The 23357-nt window shown below is 48.0% G+C and overlaps 1 protein-coding gene across 1 annotated transcript in view; it reads left to right on the top strand.

Moving 5' to 3' along the window:
- Positions 1 to 4537: 4537 nt before the first annotated feature.
- Positions 4538 to 23357, top strand: part of LOC309797545 (BCL-6 corepressor-like) — a 28835-nt gene continuing 10015 nt past the window's right edge. The window contains exons 1-8 of the mRNA XM_082646041.1: positions 4538 to 5405; positions 11897 to 12101; positions 13130 to 13258; positions 14798 to 15187; positions 15846 to 15899; positions 16367 to 16553; positions 17365 to 17427; positions 22150 to 22395. Of these exons, the coding sequence (XP_082502167.1) occupies positions 13256 to 13258; positions 14798 to 15187; positions 15846 to 15899; positions 16367 to 16553; positions 17365 to 17427; positions 22150 to 22395 (943 nt within the window). The 5' untranslated portion in view covers positions 4538 to 5405; positions 11897 to 12101; positions 13130 to 13255. The remainder of the gene's footprint in view (positions 5406 to 11896; positions 12102 to 13129; positions 13259 to 14797; positions 15188 to 15845; positions 15900 to 16366; positions 16554 to 17364; positions 17428 to 22149; positions 22396 to 23357) is intronic.

The raw sequence follows: 23357 nt of genomic DNA on the forward strand, positions 1-23357 counted from the left end.
TCTCGCTACCTGTATAATGAAATGAGCTTGTTTATTCATTGAAAAAAAAAGTACTAAACACCACGTGCCAGGTGCTGTGCTAGTAGCTGAGGCTGGGGGAAAGAATAAGATCCATTCCAGCCTCTTCAAGGAGCTCTCAGCCTCATCCAGGTATGGATAAGTACGCAGACTCTTACGATACACTGTGATAAATGCTAAACTGATAGATGCTGGGTGCTAAGGAAGCAGCTCAGTCAGAGTTTTGGTGCTGCTGGGGGTTGGGGGCCGGTGGGGGAGGGTCATCTGCTGCCTTTGAGCGTTTGTCAGCCTGTCACGCTCATTGAACATCGGTATTGAACTTGAGATTAATCTAGATTCTAGATTTTAGGCTGTATGAGTTGTTTCAGCTGACTTCATGAACAGCATGTGTGTGTGTTCAAGACAGGGTATGAGGGATATAGGGGAACAGGAAATTAGAGAGCTGGGTAGTCATCGGATTCCACAGCGTTTATTGTGTAAGGAGCAATGAGTTTTCTAGGTGGAACATGTTTTAGATAACGAGATTATGTCTGAAAAGAGAAAAGCTTTGTAATGCATTTCAATGCACTCTACATAACTTGAAAATGTAAAACACTATTATATATAGTGCCTATTCATATTATATATAGTGCCTATTCATTCACTTTCTGTTCATCTGTACCCAGAAGAACTATCCATTGTCAAACCCAGAGCCTGGCATAGAGTGACCTGTAATAATTATGTTTCCTCAAGCTTATCAGAGGTTGTTTTATATTAGGCCTAGCCTAAAACTGAAATATTTTATCAGATTATATTCACCTGACTGAGAACAAGGCTAAAATGCTACACTAGAGGGGATAAAGTTTTACCTCCCTCTCTCTAGTGGAATGTTGGTGTAACTACATTCTGTTTTTCACATTTTTCTGGCAGAGGCTTAGCAGGCAAACCTTCATTCATTTATCAAACATTTTCTAAACAGTTACCATGTTCCTGTCATAATGTTAGGCATTAATGATTTAAAAAGCTCAGACCTCAGGCTTTCCCCTTGAAAGACCTCATAGTCTAGTTGGGGGAGACAAAGCAATTAACAAATAATTATGTTGTCATGGGCTAGATTAGAAGGGTGTCTACAAAGGGTTTTAGGAACCCAGAAGATAAAGAAGCTCCTCTTGCTGTGGAGGAGAGAGGAAAGGTCATGGGGAGTTGCACAGAGGATGCACCGAGTCAGGGTTTCCTGGGAAAGAAGGTTCCAGGGAGAGGGAATAGCATGAGCAAGGTGGAAGGATGTGTTTGGAGAACTGCCTGTGGACCCTGTTGCTGAGGTGGGTGGGTGGGAGTAGAGAGGTTGGAGAGACGGACAGGTGAGGATTCAGCCCACTAAAGGCCTTGCATGCCTTGCTGGGGCATTGAGGCCCAATCCCATGTAAGGTGAGGAACTCTTAAAGGATTTCAAGCAAGGGGGTTATGTGAACCGATTTGGACTTCAGCGAAATCACGGTGATGTCTGTATGGGTGACAAGGACATTAAATCTTCCTTTCCGACGCCTTCCTGGAGCAGCCGATTCGCTACTGATGCTGCCCACCTCCAAAAGACTTTGGAGACATTTTCATGTTTTGTTTGTTTGTTTTCGGTACGCGGGCCTCTCACTGTTGTGGCCTCTCCCGTTGCAGAGCACAGGCTCCGGACGCGCAGGCTCAGCGGCCATGGCTCACGGGCCCAGCCGCTCTGCGGCATGTGGGATCTTCCCGGACCGGGGCACGAACCCGCGTCCCCTGCATCGGCAGGCGGACTCTCAACCACTGCGCCACCAGGGAAGCCCTATCCTGTGGTTTTTAAGTATCCCTGCACACTCTGCCTGTCTCTAGAGTATTAAGTCCAGTTGCGCTGTTTTGACCTCTTTGTTTATTGAGATTATTATTTACTTGCATTAAAATGTACCAATTTCAAAGGTACAGTCTGATTAATTTTGGTAATTGTATACCAGGTGTAACCACCACCACGACCCAGATATAGAAAAGTTACTTACCCTTTAAAAGTTTTCCATCCCAATTTGCCCCAATTCAGTTTTGAGACACTTTATTGAGTTTGACTGCTTTCTCTAACATCGACTCTCCGGGTGATTTAGGAAAGTCACTTTACCTCTCTGGATGTGTTTTTGCTTTTATAACATGAAAAATGCCAGAACAGATGTGTTACCAAGGGCCCTTGCAATACTTTCAGAAAATGAGGGGGTAGGGTAAGGGCGGGAATCTCAGCCTTGCGTCCTCATTCTTCACACAGCACACGCATGTGGCAGATCCTAGTGGGAAAAGCCTGTGGTCGCATCAGAGAGAATTAGGTTTCCATCTCCTCTCTTGCTAGTGTGTGTGTAACCTTTTGTAAGCATCAGCTTTCTCATCTCCAGTATCAGGCTTATTAACAAGGCCTATTTGTTTACTGTTGTGAGGATGAGTTGAGATGCACCGGCAGCCTTAAATGTTAGTTGGTATTTGTATTATGGCATAATAGAAAGGCACTGCATTCAACCATCTCAGTTACTACACGTTTATGCAGGCTGATTCTCACAGCCAAAACAGACGCACAAAATACACCCACCCATTTACCCACCTGGGGAAGCTCGAAGCCTCCCTGCCTGCCTGCCTTACGGGGCTCAGAGAAAAGCTGCGCATGCGTGCGCGTGCTTCCAAAGAGCCTCGCTCGGGGGCGGAATGGGAAACAGGAAGTTCTAACGCCTGTCGTACAAGCGCGGCGTAAAGCGGGTCTGCTTTACGGCACCCTGCTTCCGCCGTAAAGCGCCGTTGGCAATCCCGCGTGAGTGGGTTGAGGAGACGACTTCCAGGTGAAAAACGCGATTCTTGGAGGTTGGCTGACTTGACGTCTTCCCCATGGGCAAACGCGGGAGCCGGAGCCGGAGCCGGAGCCAGAGCCAGCTGCTCGACTCCCTAACTAAAAAGCAGAAGAAGCATCTAAGGGATTTCGGCGAGGAGCATCCCTTCTATGACAGGTATGGAGAGGCAAGGCTGGGACCGGCCCTGCCGGCGTCCTTTCCCGGTGGGAGCCCGCGTGTCCCCGCGTTTGGTCCGCCGGTGCCCCGGGGGTAGTGACAGGGCAGCTCCCGCCGCGTGCCACGCTGCCCCGGCGCCGGCCTAGCTCGCCCGGGGATCCTGGCGGCTTCCCGCCTGAGATGGGGTTCTTCGCCGGTCTTCCTACCCTTTGTTGAGCCTGTAGTTTGATGCTAGACGGCACGCCTCCTGTGTGGCGACTGGGCAGAGATTTTATAAGCTTGTGTTCGTTTTATATGTTTTTTTTTAAATTTTTATTTATTTATTCATGGCTATGTTGGGTCTTCGTTTCTGTGCGAGGGCTTTCTCTAGTTGCGGCAAGTGGGGGCCACTCCTCATCGCGGTGCGCGGGCCTCTCACTATCGCGGCCTCTCTTGTTGCGGAGCACAGGCTCCAGACGCACAGGCTCAGTAATTGTGGCTCACGGGGCCAGTTGCTCCGCGGCATGTGGGATCCTCCCAGACCAGGGCTCGAACCCGTGTGCCCTGCATTGGCAGGCAGACTCTCAACCACTGCGCCACCAGGGGAGCCCCGTTTTATATGTTTTTAAAGAATTGCTTGGGGGCTTCCCTGGTGGCGCAGTGGTTAAGAATCCGCCTGCCAACGGAGGGGACAGGGGTTCGAGCCCTGGTCCGGGAAGATCCCACATGCCGCGGTGCAAGTAAGCCCGTGCGCCACAACTATTGAGCCTGCACTCCAGAGCCCGCGAGCCACAACTACTGAGCCAGGGTGGTGCAACTACTGATGCCCGCGAGCCTAGAGCCCCTGCTCCGCAACAAGAGAAGCCACCTCTCGCCGCAACTAGAGAAAGCCCGGGCGCAGCAACGAAGACCCATAGCAGGCAAAAATAAATAAATTAAATAAGTTAAAAAAAATGAAAAAAAAATTGCTTGGGACCCTCGACATCACCTATCTATTCAATGACCATGAGGAAACTAATGTTTGGGTAGTTGTGGGTTCCTCTCTAAGTGTCCAGACTCTCAGTTATGATCTTAGTGCTCAACCCACCCCTTTGGGCTGCTTTATCAACAGTTAGAGGGATAGTCTACTTAAGAAATTTGCTAGAAAAGGTGAACCCCGAGGGCTTTTATTTGCCAAAATTTCCCATCTTTTGGATGAGAGCCTGTTACTGTGTGACTGTAGTATTTGTCATGTGGTCTTGTTAGACTTTTTCATTCGTCTCTTATTATCTATTTGGCATATCCTTCCAAAACCTGTCCAAATGCATATGGAGTTTTTACTTGACAATAGATATAATGTATTTATAACGGTATAGTCTGCCACGTTCATTTAAAGTTGTATCATTAGACTTTTCCTAATTGCTACATACTAGTAGTTAAAGTTTAACATTGCCTGTTTCTTCTCAGGGTTTCCAGAAAGGAAGCAAAACCACAGACTTGTCAACTGGTAATGCTTTATACCTTCTTTATGATAGTAGATTCTGGACTGTTACTTCTAAGATTATATATGGTACTAAAGTTTGGCTACATTTCCACTCTCTTTGATTTTAGATGTAAGCTATATTTTAGTAATATTGCTTAGTTTTAAGTGCAGATGTCTGTTAAAATGCCATTGTGATAACTAATATCGTATAAAGTATGAAACTGTCCTGAGAGATTAGCCTGTTAGAACCTGTTAAGGAGGCTTACCAGAGGGCTCTTGGTGAATCCTCAGAGGGAATGTCATGTTTGCTTAACATAAAATAGAGTGCAAAATCATCAAAGGTCTTATTTCATTACCACAGACTCAGAAATAAAGTACACTTTTTTGTTGTAAGTTTTCCTGTTGCTCCTTTAAAGGTGCCAAATGTCTGACACATAGGTTAGATCGCCTTATAACCTAAAGCTCCATGTGTTTAGTTTGCTGTCTTCCCATGTGGAACATGAGCAGTTCAAAGAAGAGGAAGCGCTTCTAGAATCATAGCTAGATTAGCTGTTTTAAACAAATTTGGTGCTAGGTCTGGTTGAATAGATAGGGTTGCATATTTGCAGAAAAGCTAGTTTTTATTTAGAAAAGTCTGAACTTGGTTCCACTGTGGGCCTGATGATAGTCGTGGGGTAGCAACAAGAACAGTATAAGTTTTGTTTTTAAAATCCCCATTTTCCTTTTAGTCAGAGAGTTTATAGATACTTCAAGTTCTGAAAGTGAAGCATAGAGTGAACCAGAACAAGTTTCTGGTTACAACAGACTACTTGCCACATTAAAGGATGTCTCCAAGGAAGATGAGGAGGAGGAAGAGGAAGAAGACAGTGTTCTAGATGAGACAGAAATGAATCTTGAAGATGGCGATAGTGACGTCATTGTGGAGGAAGAGATGGCAGTAGAGTCCACTGACATGCAGAAGAGTAAGTGTCTTTGATGTGGGTTTATCATCTTTGCAGGGACCACAGACAGATTGCCCCAGGGGCAGGGTGCCTTGTACCACAGAGCTGGGTGAAAGCACATGGATTCAAAGCAGAGGTTCTTAACATTGTTGGGCTCTGTGATATCTTCAAGAATCTGATGAAAACACAGGACCCTGTGGCCATAAAAATGCAGAAATGACATTTTTGCTTATGATTTCCAGGATTTCATCAATCCTACTTCAAATTCCCCTGATTGGGAGGAAAGGGAACATAATTCTGTTTTTGTAATGGTCTCAATTTATGAAAGAGATTATTGTTCCTGCCTTAGAGGAACCAAGTTGAATGGAAGATAGACATAAAATATACAAAACTTTTCAAGCATCAAATCTGAATGGAACCGATAAATATAAGGTGTTAAAGAGATGCACAGTGGTCACATGCTGCCAGGGTGAATGAGGGGAGGCTTCAGAGAAGAGCTGGGACTGAAAGCTTAAAGGAACTCTGTCTCACTCAGACGTCTAGGGGACTATTTTTTTAAAAATTATTATTAATTTATTTATTTTTGGCTGCATTGTGTCTTTGTTGCAGTGCGCCGGCTTCTCACTGTGGTGGCTTCTCTTGTTGTGGAGCATGGGCTCTAGGCACGTGGGCTTCGGTAGTTGTGGCACACGGGCTCAGTAGTTGTGGCTCACGGGCTGTAGAGCACAGGCTCTGTAGTTGTGGCGCACGGGCTTAGTTGCTCGGCGGCATGTGGGATCTCCCCAGACTAGGGCTTGAAACCACGTCCCCTGCATTAGCAGGCGAATTCTGTAACCACTGTGACACCAGGGAAGTCCCCATAGGTGACTTTTAATTTAACTTTAAAATCAACTTTATTGAAGTATGAATTACATTCAACAAGGTGTACCCATTTTAAGCATGTAATTTGATAAGTTTTGACAAATGTGTATATCTATATTGTCATCGCCAAAGTCAAGATACAGAACACTTCCAATACCTGCAAAAAGTTCCTTCTTGTCCTTTTACAGTCAGTTTCCCAGGCCTGGCATCAGGCAACCACTGACATGCTTTCTTTCACTATGTATTAGTGTTTCCTATTCTAGAAATTCATATGAATGGAAGCATACAATAAGTACCCTGTTGCACGTGGCTTCTTTGGCTCCTCATGTTGTTGTGACTCATCCGTGTAGCTCATATTAGTAATTCATTTCTTTTTATTACTGGAATAGTAGTCCATTGTCTGAATATATCTGGGTAACTTTTTATATTCTATTATCTTAATGCCTACTTGCCTTACTGTATTTTTTTCTATACTTTAAGGTGTCACACACCATTCTTAGTATTTTCATTCATCACTTGTACTCGGATACAAAAATCATTGCCTCAGACTTAGGGATTGTTTTAATTTTGTTGGTTTTCCAGTTTTCTTTCATGTTTTAGGTTTTTAAAAATGAAAAGTTTGGCTTTTTAAATTATAAAAGTAATATATATTTACTGTAAAAATTTAAGAGGGTAATATAGTTAACGTATATCTCCTCCACCCTGGGATGAACACCTTTAACATTTTATAGAACCTTCCAGACTACTTTTTTATGGATATATGAGTGAATATATATTTGTGTGTATGTGCATAATGGCCTCATACATTTCTGTAAGTGACTTTTTTTCTTTAATAATATAACGTGTGTAACTGTGGGTTACTGCCGCTAGAACCCTGGTGTCCAAACTCCCAGGCCAAATCTCCTTCTACTACATTACACTACCATGGGGAGGTTTAAAAAAGAAAGGGAAAGTATGAAGGGTGATTTTTCCATAAATTAAATCCACTTGAAAAGGCGCATTTGGAGAGTCAGAGAGTACTGATATTGTTAGAAAGAAGAAAGGTTTAAAAGCTGGTTAAATCTCATTTTTAAAAAATCCATATGTACCACATTGTAAAAAAGAGAAGGAAGACGGCATTCATGATTACTGGGCTGGCAGGGTAGGGGACAGTTGCATGCTGGGGGTGGCTCTCGTACTGGCTCTTCCACTCTTCACACTTGTGCTCGGCCAGGGCCAGGGACCGCTGAGGGAGATCAGAGGAGAGGGTGGTGCCTTGGGGGTTCCAGGGGGTTGTGCAGCTGGCTCCCTTGCCACCCAGACTGCCCCAGGGTTCCCAGCCCCAAGGATTATGGAGCATCCCCACACCTGTTTGCTCTGCAGTTGCTGTCCTGCACGCATTTTCTCCTCCAGCACTTTCTGCAGTGTCTCCTTGGCCTTCTGCTCATAGCTGTTTTTCTGGTCTTCCATCTGTAAAAGCAACTTATTCATTCCCCAAGAAGTGTATTTCTGTAAATTTGAGGCAATTCAACAAATACACATTGACCTACTGTGTGCTAAAGCCTGAGCAGGGATACAGAAATGAAAAGAAATTGGTCCTTGCCCACAGGGCAGAGATGTCCGTAATCTGGTGGACCTTCTTCCAGGCTGGAGGCAGGCAGGGAGAGTCCCTCAGGTGATGTGAGAGGTGAGTGGGGATAAAAAACTGCCCTGGGCATGCTGGGCATTCTCCCCTAGGCCTTCCACAGGCATTTGAAATCCGACATTTCCAAAGGGAAATCATCTTTCTAAACCTGCTCCTATCTCAGTGGTCAGCATCACCCCCCACCCAGTCTCCCAAACCCTAAACCAGGGAATCATCCTTGATTTCTCTCTCACCTTCTTCAAGGAATCAGTTCCTCATCAAGCTTTCTCACGTCAGCGTCTTTAACGGCTCGTTCATTACCTGTATCCTCTATCCCTACCGCCACCTCCTTAGTTCAGACCCTGGTGACACTATTATATGGATTATATAGAGACTATGTGTTATCTTCATGCCTTGCCTCCCTTCAAACCCTTTTCAGTCCTGCAGCTAGAGGGTTCTTTCTAAAACTTACATCTGATCCCATCACAACCTGCTTAAATCTCTCAGTGGTTCTCAGTATTCTAAGAATCAGGTCCAAACTCCTTGGCATGGTTCCTACTTACAAGCCCAGACTTTGATCTCATGCTGCCTCCACGCAAGCTGAACTGCTTGTAGGTCCCCTAAGCACTGTGCTTTTCAGCCTCTGCCTTTGCCCATAAAGCTTCTTCTGCTTAGAGTATCGTGACCCACGCTTCTCACCTGGTTAACTTCTACCCATGTTCAAGATTCAGCCCTAGAATCATAAATTCTGATAAACTTGGCCAACCATACCTACCCCCCGACTCTTTATGGATTAGGCAGTTTTACTGGTGTTCACATAGTATCTGTATTTCTGATCTATTGAATCATCTGTCTCCTTTAAGGGATTGTAAACTCCTTTGAGGCAGGGAGCATTTTTATTTTTGTATTTTTTGTGTTTTATTTATTTATTTATTTATTTATTTATTTTTTATTAGCTTCTGCTTTATAACAAAGTGAATCAGTTATACATATACGTCTGTTCCCACATCCCTTCCCTCATGCATCTCCCTCCCTCCCACCCTCCCCATCCCACCCCTCCAGGCGGTCACAAAGCACCGAGCTGATCTCCCTGTGCTCTGCGGCTGCTTCCCACTATCTATCTACCTTACATTTGGTAGTGTATATATGTCCATGCCTCTCTTTCGCTTTGTCACAGCTTACCCTTCCCCCTCCCCATATCCTCAAGTCCATTCTCAAGTAGGTCTGTGTCTTTATTCCCGTTTTACCCCTAGGTTCTTCATGACATTTTTTTTTTAAATTCCATATATATGTGTTAGCATACGGTATTTGTCTTTCTCTTTCTGACTTACTTCACACCGTATGACAGACTCTAGGTCTCTCCACCTCATTACAAATAGCTCAGTTTCGTTTCTTTTTATGGCTGAGTAATATTCTATTGTATATATGTGCCACATCTTCTTTATCCATTCATCCGATGATGGACACTTAGGTTCTTTCCATCTCCGGGCTATTGTGAATAGAGCTGCAATGAACATTTTGGTACATGTCTCTTTTTGAATTATGGTTTTCTCAGGGTATATGCCTAGTAGTGGGATTGCTGGGTCATATGGTAGTTCTATTTGTAGTTTTTTAAGGAACCTCCATACTGTTCTCCATAGTGGCTGTACCAATTCACATTCCCACCAGCAGTGCAAGAGGGTTCCCTTTTCTCCACACCCTCTCCAGCATTTATTGTTTCTAGATTTCTTGATGATGGCCATTCTGATTGGTGTGAGATGATATCTCATTGTAGTTTTGATTTGCATTTCTCTAATGATTAATGATGCTGAGCATTCTTTCATGTGTTTGTTGGCAGTCTGTATATCTTCTGTGGAGAAATGCCTATTTAAGTCTTCTGCCCATTTTTGGATTGGGTTGTTTGTTTTTTTGCTATTGAGCTGCATGAGCTGTTTATAAATTTTGGAGATTAATCCTTTGTCAGTTGCTTCATTTGCAAATATTTTCTCCCATTCTGAGGGTTGCCTTTTGGTCTTGTTTATGGTTTCCTTTGCTGTGCAAAAGCTTTGAAGTTTCATTAGGTCCCATTTGTTTATCTTTGTTTTTATTTCCATTTCTCTAGGAGGTGGGTCCAAAAGGATCTTGCTGTGATTTATGTCATAGAGTGTTCTGCCTATGTTTTCCTCTAAGAGTTTGATAGTTTCTGGCCTTACATTTAGGTCTTTAATCCATTTTGAGCTTCTTTTTGTGTATGGTGTTAGGGAATGATCTAATCTCATACTTCTACATGTCCCTATCCAGTTTTCCCAGCACCACTTATTGAAGAGGCTGTCCTTTCTCCACTGTACATTCCTGCCTCCTTTATCAAAGATAAGTTGACCATATGTGCGTGGGTTTATCTCTGGGCTTTCTATCCTGTTCCATTGATCTATCTTTCTGTTTTTGTGCCAGTACCACACTGTCTTGATTACTGTAGCTTTGTAGTATAGTCTGAAGAGGGAGCATTTTTTAAAAAATAAAATTATTTTTGTAGGCTTGGGGATCTGAACAATATTCAGTAAAGTCAAGTTTTAAAAATTAATACATTTGTATTTTTAGAATTTCTCCTGGCTTCAAGGTCAAAAAGAAAAAGACACAAAAGCAGCTTTGCAAATTCACTGGGGGTCTTGCCTTTCCAGTGCTTTTCATTTTTATGCCCTGTGATTTTTGGGAAAGCAGGAGCCTTTTACTGTCGATTCTGGGTTACCCAACTGGGTAAGAGATAGTCTAGATAATGCAAATTTAGAGTTCAATATCAAATCATTTCCATTTAGCTTTGGAGTCATCTGAAAATTTGGATTTAAATGTTGAGTGGGTCTTATGTTCTTGGAATTGTCATTAGAAACCAGATACAGGAGTTACTGGTTGAGATCATACATGGTTATGTCCAGGTTATTGGACTTAACCATGCTGGTCACTGACCAGCTTTATCCCCCATTGAAAACGAGTAGACTGGCATTCTGGATTATATGTCAGTCTCTTATGAGGTTGGTTGGCATTACTGAAAAAATAAAAGTTGTGGATCTGCAAACCCATAGACTATATAGGCTATGTTCCCCTGCAGAATTCTAACTACATGGCCACCTTATCTTCCTAACATCAAGTGGGAGCAGTCTGGCCGGTCCATCTTGTTCTCTTGATCTTGAGTCCTCTGCCAAAGACCTCCCCCTTTTCTGCACCAGCACATACGTCACAGCCCTGAAGAAAGTGTAGACATCTGAGATACGTTAACAGTGGGGGAGGGCTGATATCCCGTGAACAGACACATAAATGCCTGTTAGACCTGGAAATTGAAAACCAGAGAGGCGGGGCCCCACTGGTTTTGGCCCAGGCCACCAGCCCCTGGTGTTCCCAGCAAAATGTTCCCAATGTGGGAGTTTGGGGAAGCAGGGAAAGGCAGGTGGTGTGAGTTTATTAGGACTTGAGGCCCTCAGCCTCGCACTGAGGCCAGCTGAACCCCCAGAGCGTGCTTCCTGCCCTCCTGTGGGCTGCTACTCCTAAAGGTACTTGGTTTCAACAGTTATTTGTGCATCAGATTAAAGACTGAAGGGAGAGGGAACTGCAAGCCTAAATTCTTCATATCATACGCCACCTCCCTTTCTCTTCTTATTATATAAGCAATTCATGTGAAAAACAAATAAGGCAAACAAAACAAAACAAAATTACCTGAAATCTTGCTATCCAAAAGTTACCATTAGTATTTTGGTGTATACTTGTTCCAGATTTTTCTTTATTTTCAACCCTTCATTAAGGCCATTGTAGTGTTGACAGATGATGCTGGCACAAGCACTTGAGATGAGGCTCCTCTTTTTAAAATACTGTATTTGCATTTGGTTTAATTTCTCTCGGGCCCTGCCTTGCCTGGTCCCCAGCGTGGTGTTTTCTGCTGCAGTCTCTGTAAATTGGAGTTGGGGTGATGGGGCGGTCAGGCAGGGCTGTGTGTATCTGTGTCTGTACGAGGGAGGGCGGGCACACTTTCCAGTGTTTCTGGGCAACAAGCAGGCACTCACTGCAGTTTCCTATGCCTCAGGCCTGGGCTGTGGAGACAGGGGAAGTACCAGGAAGGGGTGGACGACCCCGACCCAGCTAAATGGAAGGCCCAGCTCCGCTGTGCGTCAACAAGAGCAGGGAATTCAACCTGATGTACGACGGCACCAAGGAGGTGCCCATGAACCCAGTGAAGATATATCAAGTGTGTGACATCCCCCAGCCCCAGGGCTCTATCATTAACCCAGGTGAGGCCCCAGCTGCTGGGGAGAAGGTGGACAGTGTGCCAGGTTCTGGGCTGGACCCTTAAAGCGATAGTCGACTTGAAAGTCGCCTCGCTTACAAAGTTGAAGACTGGTAAATAAAGCAAGAAATGCTGTCCCTAGAAAGAACCCAGAGAACAAAAGATATAAACTCAGCACAGTCTTCCTGCCCACCCAGTGGAACAGTAAAGCATTAGAAAGAAGAGGGGGTATTGAGTTCTATAAAAAATAACTTCTCTTGGGACTCAACACTGAGAAGAGAGGCCAGGTAGTTTAGAAGAAGGAGGGCTTAAAACTTAGAAGGTCTGAGTTATAAACCTCGGTCTTTCCATTTCACTACTTGTGGGACATTGAATCAAGTCATTCAACGTTTTGAGCCTCACCTTCTTCCACTATAAAATCTGGGTTCTCATCTTTCCTGCGTATTTCAAAGGCTGTTCTAAGAATCAATTGCCATGACATTAGGAAGGCTATTAAGTGCTCTTTATAAATGATGGGTAAGTGATCATTTAATTTGTATGGTATTTTTCCTAGGAGAATACCACCTGATCCCTATATTTACTCAATGTTTAGCCAGTTCCGACTAAGAGCCAGATAATTTAGACTTGACCTCCAGTGAATCTAGTGAGGCTCTGCCATGAGGGAAGGGTCTGTCTTCACAGTAAGCTTATAAAGGAGAGAAGCTGTGCTCCTTGGGTCCTTAGAAGGGATGCGAATGTGTAGAAAGGGGTTTAGAGTAGGAATTAAAAGATTCCTAGGAGAAGGGAGCAGGGTCTGCAGCTCCTGGATAGGGGAGGGGATGAGAGCTTGCACTGGGGCTCCGTAGGAGAAGCTGGGAGTGGGGTGAACACCCTTGGTTCCCACTCTTTGGCATTGAGGGTGCACACTGAACCCAAGGAACCTCTGTGTTGGCAGTGCCTAGCTTGAACAGTGGGTCAGCTGCAGGGATGACAGTGCAACGTGAGCGCCTCACTTTTGACCTTTGTGTGTGTGTGTGTGTGTTTCTCGGGTAGGATCCACTGGATCTGCTCCTTGGGATGAGAAAGATAATGATGTGGATGAAGAAGATGAGGAAGATGAGCTGGACCAGTCACAGCACCACGTTCCCATCCAGGACACCTTCCCCTTCCTGAACATCAATGGTGAGTGGGGTGGGGGGTGGGACCGAGGCATGGAGAGGATGTAAGGGGCTTTGATTTTGCAAGCGTTGACACCATATCCACCATTGCACTGGGAGCAGCGACCAGGCCCTGGGGCCAGGCTGCCAGTCTGTTAGCAAGTCGGAGTCATAGGCAAAGGAACTCCGTAGGCATAGTTATCCCAGTGGGGTGGCTTCTAGGCAGAGAGAGCATCTTCTGAATCTTATGTGATAATTCAGAGAAATTAAAAAATGAAATTCATTCTCAATCCCGCATACAAATACACAGGCTGTTACAAATTTTGCTGATTTCCTTCAGGCCAAGTGCAGGGATCCTTTTCGTGAATTGTAGGCAAACTCTTCTGCTATTTCCCTCGGTACAAATTTTCTGTCACTGCCTTAACAGCCTCTGCTAAGGCTGTATCGTGGGAAACTTGTGGCTCTACAGCTGTTAATACTAGGCTCTGATAAAATTTCTCTATGAGAGACTTTTATCTTTTTTAAATTAATTAATTAATTAATTAATTTTTTGTGGTACGCGGGCCTCTCACTGTTGTGGCCTCTCCCATTGCGGAGCACAGGCTCCGGACACGCAGGCTCGGCGGCCGTGGCTCACGGGCCCAGCCGCTCCGCGGCATGTGGGATCTTCCCGGACCGGGGCACGAACCCGTGTCCCCTGCATCGGCAGGTGGACTCTCAACCACTGCGCCACCAGGGAAGCCCTATCTTCTTTTTAAATTGACTCTTTGAATTCAGCTTCCCAGGAAAGATGCGTTTAGAGGTTGGAGGGTCCCTGTGAGACAGAGCAGGTGCTGCACCTCCCATTGCACGTTCTGAGGACGCTCAACCACAAGGTGAACTGCTCTTCTACAGCATCTTCCCTTGAACTTTTCACTGACGTGCTCGTAGTCATATGACGTGCATTCAGTTGAGTAGCTTTTCACTACTTTTCTAAGTTCCATCTGGCTGCTAGGGTCAAATGAGATACTTTTTGCCACCTAGAAAATTTAGTATATCCAGAGGATTCCTGTAGGATTTTGGAGTCCCCTTCCCTAGGTGATGCCCCTTCTTTTGAGAATGAGGAAATGACTCTTATCTGTCTACTTGCCCTCCTTCACTTACCCTGTCATTTATAACCTTGCAAGCAAGTGATGAGTCAAGACAACGATCATAGAGCTCTCTCAGGTTAATACTGCCACAGCTACATTCCCACTTGGTGCAATTTTAAGATTTGGACATTTGGAAATGTGAGATCCTTTCCCAAATCTTTGGCTCACTCATTCTGTTATTCTCACCCCTTAAAAGGATGCAACCCATTTCCAGGATCATGATTTACCTTTTTTTTTTTTTTTTCATGTTTTTTTAAAGCTAATATTGTGTGTCCTTACATTATGGGCCACCTTGGATCCTTTATGGAAACATGTGAACATATATTAAAAATAAAAAGTAAAATGTGGCCCTACAGCCACACCGGGATTTCATTGCCCTGAGAGAGGAGTTGGGGCGCATCAGTGACTTCCACGAAGCCTATACTTTCCAACAGGCTCCGGGCCAGCCAGTTTCCGGCTTAAGCAAGGAGAATGTTCCAGCGGTAACCAACAAGGAGAACCTGGCGACGCCGGTCTCGACTCCATTCCTGGAGCCGACCCTGGGGAGCGACGGCTCTGCGGTCACTTTCGGGAAAACCCAAGAGGATCCCAAACCATTTTGCGTGGGCAGTGCCCCACCGAGTGTGGACGTCACCCCCACCTACACCAAAGACGGAGCTGACGAGGCAGGATCAACCGATGGCAAAGTTCTGAACCCGAAGCCATCTAAGCTGGCAAAGAGAATCGCAAACTCCGCTGGTTACGTGGGTGACCGGTTCAAGCGTGTCGCTACCGGACTGTACGCAGACTCCAGTCAGCTCGGCCGGGACCAGCGGGCATTGCAGGTGAGCCCCCCCCCACCCGAATTTCAGGAGCCTGAGCAGTTGTCAGGTTTTTTTAATGTGTGAAGAGGAGGGGGCCGGGGGTATGATAGGGCAGGACACCGGGCTGATTTGGTTAATGAAGCTTAGGATAATTTAAATGTTTGAAATGTGTCCAGTAAGGGGACGTAAGTGGATACTTGAAGTTATTCTGTAGATTTTAAGCAAACTCCACTCAAATGCTGATAACGGAAGTTTTAATTATTGCGAAGGATGTCTAAAAGACTGCATGACATTTACCTATCAATCGCTTTGATTTCTCTGCCGTTACTGTACGTTAACAAATATACCTAAAAGCGCTGCTTAGAATGCCTTACGTGATACTTGGTGGAGGTGTGTAGCGGCCGCATGTCTGTGAGATTCGTGCAATTTTTTTTCCACCAAAAAGCAAACAAACAAACAAAACAAAAAAACAAACCTTGCTTAAAGGGATAGAGTATGTATTTAACTTGCTAGTGAATGATAGATGTTGTATAGGAATTTCCTTAAGATATTTTACTTTTAATTAAAAGACAAATAAAGCCAAATTGTTTTGCAATGTTAAGAAAAAAATTGGTTTATGCTTATAAAAATGGATGAAGTTATCTAAATGATCCATTGAGTGCCCATTTTAATGACATAGATGGAAGGATTACAAGAGGACAGTATTTTATGTCTACCCGCTGCTTACTGTGAGGTCAGTTCTTCAAATTTTTATTACTAGAATCTTCCATAAACCTTTTGAGTTAAATTTCATTTCCAAATATACAAAGGGAAGTTTGTGGGCCATGGTCGTCTTTATTCATTGTGCATTTGTTTTCTTTTCTCTTGTGTTTTTGTTTTGCTTTCTTTGCGTTGTGTTTTTGTTTTGTTTTATTTACCTTCGAAAGAGAATGTCTGTATGCCACAGTGTATGTATGGCTATACATACACACCACATATATCTCTACATACATATGGCTTTACGAAGAAAGAGTGTGTGACTAGTTACACATAGACACACTTACGTTTTTATCGTTCAATTTTAAAATATCTCAGTTGTATCATAAATTGTGGTTGGTTTGGGGCAAACTTTTCTCTGAAGATACTTTCCTTTAAGGTAAGGGCAGTGAAATAGCTTTGGTGGTAAGGTGTGTCTTTTTACCATCTCCGTTCTCTTTGTAGCGTGCAGTGATGCGCTTCTCCGAGTTGGAGATGAAAGTGCGAGAAGGTGGCCACCCCACGACCAAAGACTCCGAGGTGCGCAAATTCAGCCCCGCTGACTGGGAAAGGCTGAAAGGAAGTCAGGACAAAAAGCCAAAGTCGGTCGCCCTGGAGGAGGCCATTGCCGACCAGAACGACAGTGAGAGATGTAAGTGGACCCAGGCGGCTCGTTTGTGGTACCACGTCGGTGGGAACGGGGCGGTTCCGCTCCCAGTGCCGAGGGAGGTGAGAGGAAACAATACGCTTCCGACGGCCCAGCGTCTGGGTGCTGGCTGTTCGGAGAACGGGCTGCTCTGGCCACCCTTCCCAGCTGTGGATAGCAAGGCTGGTTGTCCTTTTGAGCGTTGCGGCATCCAGGAGTGAAGCACCTATGAAATGTTGTTTCCTGGCACGCATCTCCTTTTTCCGGAGCAATGCTAGTCCTGTAGTTGGTAATAGTCTGATACAGTAGAGCAGAGGAATGGCGGTGCAAGACCTCCAGCATAGCAGGTATGTGTTCTGTTTTGGAGCAGGTACGGATACGGGTTTTTGGTAGCAGTGGAATGACACTTGCAGCCAGAGCCAGACCCTCCAGAGTGACAGTCTCCTGTGGGAGGGAGTGGAGAGTACTCGGATTCTCCCTCCAAAGGCAGAGGTTTCATTAAAGTGAGATGAGGGCTGATGAAGGCACCAGAAAGACGAGCATAATTATTTTCTGTGGCAGGCTTGTTTGCAGTCATTAGGAGTTGACAGCACGCTCCAAGGGCGTGGGATCAACGAGGGCGTTCTTCCTACCAGACGGGGTGTATTCTGTTTTGGAGGCCAAATTGGAGAGAAAGCTAGTGTTTGCCTCGAGTCACACTCTGCGGTCCCATCAGCTGCTCCCCCACTGGGGTTGACTTCGGGCTTTGCCCTCGAGACTTCCTGGGCTAATGAGATGTGTTGGCAGCAAGTGGAGGTCTTTCTCCCGCTTTCTTCAGTGTGCGTGCTTGTGGCCTGTGGCCTGCAGCCTGCTCCGGACCCCAGAAACCTCACCGGTGATGGTGAGTGAGGGCACCTAGGTGAACGTCGAGGACAGGGTGGGCGTGAAATCCTCCTGAGACAGGACAGTCGGGGGTGGTGGGCACATTTGGGAGGCCCAGGCCCTTGGACCCAGTCGTAGGGTCAGCGTTCGCCCGCACGCTTAGGTCGTGGGTGCCTGATGCAGTTTGGGAAAATTGTGGTCAGCCACAGCGTGTGCTTCTCTCTGCTGCTTGGAGCACTGCCCTCCCCCAGCTCATCTTTGGGGTCAGACAAAGGCCTGTGGCCAGGGTTCTGGGTAAGCCACACCGGGACCGGTTTGTCCTACGTGGCTCCCGTAGAAGGGGATTTCTGGGGCTAGTCAGTGGCGGCCTTACCCGAGGGATGGGGCTCTTGATGTGCCTGGAGTAGCCGATTCCGACCTCCTCCCCCTCGGGATTGGAATGAAAAACGGAGGGTCCAGGCCTCCCTCCTTGCCTGTGCTCACAGCTGACACGCAGCCCTTACCCTCCCGAGTGGCCTCATAACTCAGCTCTTGGGGAAGTTTCTCAGAGAGATGTGATAAAAGTGGGCAAGGCCAAGTTCACGGGGCTGCACTTTTCTGAGGAGGGGATCTGCCTGTTGTGGGTGGACGGTGAGGGAGGCTGGAGGAAGGGAGCGGGCAGTTAACCGGCCTCGAGTCTTCTCGCCCTTTTCTCCAGCAACGTGGCCAAACCCAGGGTGGCCGCTGCCCTTCACGTCTTAGTGGCCTCACCCGCCCTTCTTCCCAGAGACGTTTGTGTGCGTCCTTCCCAGTCTTTCCTGCTGAGCGTGGAGACGAGAACTCGGTGTGGCTGATGGGGAGCAGGGCCTGAGCCCCAGATGATTCCGAAAGCCCCCTCCCCCCACCGCCTGCCTCCAATCTCAGACCGACCGACGGGTCTCTTCCTGGAGCACCCGGGACATGGCCCAGTGAGCCATGAATCGCCACCATGGGAGGGCAGGAGAAGGGGTGGGGAAGGTGAGGGGCTCCGTTTGAAAGGTTGGGGCAACGGAGGTGGGTTCCCCACCCACCCTCTGTCTTGTAGAGACGTGGGGTTTGTAAATAGCTGGTCAGGAAAGGTCACCTGAAGGGGCCACTGTTCTTACCGCGGCCTCCACGTCCAAGGCCCAGCAGGTGTTCATTCCATTCAGCTGGATATGAATGGGCCTTCTTGTTCTTGGGCCATCATGTCTTGAGCTGATATGGGCTCAGGTCCTTCTCATGGGTGTCGGTGTGGCCGAGAGCCGAGCTGTGAGCACATGGGAGCTGGGGCGGGGATTTGGGGCGGGCAGGGGTCCCAGAGAGGGTCCAGGACGCCTTCAAGATGCCTTCCCCCTTCTGAGGCAGCCCCTACCCATGGAGGGCCCAGGAGCTTCTAAGGTGGTGGGTGCTGTTTGCGCGGCCTTGGTTGTCCTGGTGCGGGTGCATCTTGTTGCTAGGGGCTTGTTTAAAAAAGAAATTAACTTGAAAACACAGTGGCCGAGATACTCATTTATTCTTTATGATCACATGGGTGGCTGAGTGAAATTTTTATTTTGGAAGTTCACCAAATGAGTTGGGAGGTTCCTCAGACTTGGAAGTTCATCACTAGGAACCCTCAGTGGCATTTGAAGATGGGGCGGGGCAAGGAGGCATTGGTCCCTTCCTTCTCAAACTTGGAGTAACCATCTCCCTTGCCAACCACTTGGCTGGGACAGGCCTAGGACCTGCTCAGTGGCAGTGCCTGGCCAGGAGCTGGAGGAAGCCTCAGTCGAGGGGCTTCATGAAACTTCTTTGCTCAGGGAACTTCTCTTCCAGCTGAGCACCTGCACGTGTGTAAACTCCTTTGGAACAGAGGCCCCTGCACTCCTTGTGTAGCGGGTGTAACTTTGAACAAGGTTAGCCCTGACTGGAGGTGCTATAGTTAAGCTACAGAGAAGGGGATTTTAATCCTGGGGAGCCTTCCAGCGACTCAGAACCCTCTCACCTCGTTTAGGCCTCACTGGGCATGGCTCAACCGTGGTGAGGGTGCTTTGCTGCCACAGTGACTTGTAAATGTTGCTGTGGTGATGCTTCTGTGAGGTGATGCTATGGTACAACCATAATGCATTTGGGATATAGGTGCTGTGAGTCATAGGACCATGCTGCAGGGACCACGTTCACATCTTGCTTAGACTGGGTGACCAAGGGCACATGGCTTCCCACTTTTAGAAGGGCCAAAAGTAGCAATGATGGCAGAGCCTGATGGTTAGGATCCCCGTGTATCTATTTATCTCCCCATCTCCTTTGCCCTCAAGGGTCATCCTCCTGTGGGTCGTGGTTAGAACAGTCTTTGAGAAGCTCCAAGTGACACGGAGCCTCTACCCCATAGCTGGTGGCCATGGGCATCTTGGGCAGTCGGGGTGGGTGTCCTTCAGGGTTATTAGTGGCCTGGGTAAGGTCACACTAGCGTAAGGTCTTGGGGGGCCTTAGCTGAGGGGAATTGAGATCTTTGCCCTAAAAGGCTCCGGGGTTGGGGGAAGGGTGGATGGACCTAGTTTGGAAAAAGAAACTTTCAAATTGGACATGGGGGTTCTTAAGGTAGCCCTTCCATTCCTCCATGGATGCCCTCCCACGGAGCTTTTAGGGAAGACTGATTGGACCAGATTGGACCCGAGAAGTCCAATGGTGTAACCAGCAGGGCTCACCTCTTAAAATTTCCTACATTTCAGGCCTGAGATTCAGGCTGGTCTGAAAGTCTTGGCATCTTTTGGTTAAAGGGATTTTTCCAGCCTTTCTCTGTGCTGAGCCCGGCCCGTGATTATGAAGCCCACCCCTGGAGGGAGGCTAGCAGTAACATTCCCACTTTACAAGTGAAGGGGGCCGAGTTGTAAAGCGGCGCCATTCCTGCCCGAGTGTTTAAGAGGGTCACAGAGCAGCCGGAGTGAGAGTTACAGCACGCCGTCTTCACCGGGCCTGCGGTAGCCTGGGCTGCATCACCCGTAAGCACAGGCCAGGAGTTTGGGGTTTCTCCTGCTGCCATGGCAGGAGACCCTCGCGGTTGGGGTGATTCCACCATTCCGGCAAGAGTAGATGGGGATCTGCCCCACCTTGGGATACCCTTGGAGAAAAGCTAAGTGTGTTCCACCATTGAGAGCACAGGTCAGGCTAGCCCAGGCCAGGGTGAGGTTCATCCCCACAACTGGCTGCCATTAAATGCTGGGAATGCCCCCAAGAGAGGCTGATCAGGGGACCAGCCGGCTGGGCAGAAGTGGGAGTGATACTTGAAGTGGTCTAGGGAGAGGAGGAGGAATGCGAGCAGCATGTGAGGGGTGTGTCCATGATTTCATCTAGAAAAACGGGCTGTGGGAGCTTAGCTCAGGTGTTAACGAAATACCAAACTCATACACCCACCCCCACCCCCGGCCGGTGATGGACACAGGGTCATCTTCGGGGAACTCTTTTTTTTTTTTTTTTTTCTTTTTGCGGTATGCGGGCCTCTCACTGTTGTGGCCTCTCCCGTTGCGGAGCACAGGCTCCGGACGCGCAGGCCCAGCGGCCATGGCTCACGGGCCCAGCCGCTCCGCGGCATATGGGATCCTCCCAGACCGGGGCACGAACCCGTATCCCCTGCATCGGCAGGCGGACTCTCAACCACTGCGCCACCAGGGAGGCCCCGGGGAACTCTTTAACAGCACAGTGATCATTATGGAATTCTTTGTGTGTTAGAAACAATGTGACTAGCAAAGCAGTTGAACTGTTGCTTTGGCTAGAGCAAAAGTGAGGAGTGATGTTAGGCTGGGGTGATTGGAGGAAAAGCCCCAAGTGGATGCTAGATTGAGCAGAGGGGGCAGGAGCAACACAGGCGGAGCTGGGGTGTGAGCAGTTCAGCCCTGCCCGCCACATCCCCCCACCCCACCCCCATGAAGGGGGTTGGAGTCTTGTCTTTGAAATGTCCTTAGATGCTTGTTGCCTGGGAAGGAAGGCGTGGAGACGTGCCAGGTGGGTGACTGGTGTCACTGAGGGCCTTCTTCCTAGACAGGAAATAGGAGCAGCCCCTCGATGGCAGTGAAATGCTTTTCCCCCCACGGGTGTGGAAAGAGGACAGACGGACTTGTAGCAATCTGGTTGAGTTCTTTGAAATTGCCCTTGACCCTTGTGTGTGCACCAGGAAGCCTTTCCTTTCCCTTTGCCAGGCTCCTCTTGCCTTGGTCTCCCCAGCTTCCCAGCCTCCCACCATTCTTTCCCTACCCTTTTTCTTCACCCTCGCCCCTGCTGACCCAAGTGAACATGGGTGCTATGTCTGTGTAGATGGCAGTTGGGGGCTATTTGGTCTCTTGATGACATCAGCCTTTTTTGTTGACTAGCAGCTGTTTCCATAGTCATTTGTAGCTCTGCCCTGATTGGTTGGATCTTACTGTGAGGTCACTCACCCCCCCTTTAAAAGTAAGCCACCTTGGAGAGTTAAGCAGTTAGGGAGTGATCTCACATGCCTATAGAGGGATGGTGTAGATGCCTCACCTTGACCCTTGAAGGATGGATTGTGAGTGGGCTACGCACCTCATTTTCTGCTTTCTTTGCTGGTTGTGTTCAGCTGTCCTTCCTTTGGGACGTCTTTCTGAGGGTTTTGTGCTTCCGGCGTGTGAGGCCCCTGGTCTCCAAAGGGGGGTGCGTCTGTTGGTAGCAGATTGCCTTGGGCATGGGGGTCCTGCCTGCTCCTGGTGACCTTTGTTCCCTCCTTTCCGGGTTGTCTCCCCTCCCCTAGGGGAGTGTTATGATGGAAGCAAACCTGACCCCTTCGAAGCCCCAGAAGACAGTGATCTTCCTGAGGACATGGACACGGAGCCCCCCAGAGAGTCCCCCGCCGACCAGGCGGCCCCGGACGCGTCACGCAGCCCCACCCTCAGGCTGAACAGAAAGCGCAAGGTGTCTGGCAATAGGAACCACACTGAGACCACTGTGCTCCCGGAGGACTCTCTGCTGAAAGCCAAGCCGAGACGGGTCTCCAAAGGTGGGCTTGGTTTCGCTTCGGGCCCGCAGGGCACCCTACGGAAGTCCTGGAGCGGAGCAGTGGAAAGTTCCAGTCCCACCCTGGATCCCTGGGGGGAGCCACTCACACCTCCCCACCCCCCACCCCCATCCCACCCCCCACCCCCCCAAAGCCAGGTGCCAGGGCTGGAGCCCAAAGGTGGCCAAAGGCAAATAGGCCCCCTCCCGAGACTTGGTGACAAGTTCCAGCCAACACAGTGACCACACCCCTCCCCTCCCCCACTCCTGTTAGTGATGTGTACGACAGTTTGTTCCCCGCCCCGGGGGGCTTCTTCATTAATTTGTAGTTATTTCTCCATTAGCTGACTGGCCTGAGAGGGAAATGACAAACAGTTCCTCTAACCATTTAGAAGAGCCACATTATAGTGAGCTGACCAACCTGAGGTGTGCATTGAATTAACAGGGCTCCATCCCAGAAAGCAGCGCCGCTTGCTGCACCTTAGAGAAAGGCGGGAGCAGCAGGTGTCGGCAGCAGAGAGCAAACCTGGCCGGCAGGGCAGGACGGAAGTGACTCAGGCGGTCCAGCCTGCGGTCACCCCCCAGGGCAATAGTATCTCCAAAGAGAAACCTGGCAGGAAAAGGGCAGAGGGCAAAAGCAACAGAAGCTGGTTGGAGGAGTCCCTTAAATGCAGTGACAATGAACAAGGTACACACGGGGCGGGGGGCGCTCCTGGAGGGTGGATCACCCGCCCTCTGTGGGAAGCGGCCCTGGAGGGGACCTGAGCGCCATCCAAGTTGACAAGAGTAGCGTGTGGCGAGCGGGGAGTTTTCTTCATGAGGTCCTTTCAGCCTGCACACTTCCTTATGGAATGGACAGTGAGGCGGGAGCTCGACTTCCTGGGCTGCTCCTCATCACCCAGCCCGCAGCTGGGCAGGAAGGGAAGTCTTGGGTGACCCCGGGCGCTTGTCAGTGCCCTCATTCCA

Source organism: Mesoplodon mirus (genome assembly GCF_964341445.2).
Source record: "Mesoplodon mirus genome assembly, contig: HAP1_SCAFFOLD_701, whole genome shotgun sequence".
Taxonomy (NCBI): domain Eukaryota; kingdom Metazoa; phylum Chordata; class Mammalia; order Artiodactyla; family Ziphiidae; genus Mesoplodon; species Mesoplodon mirus.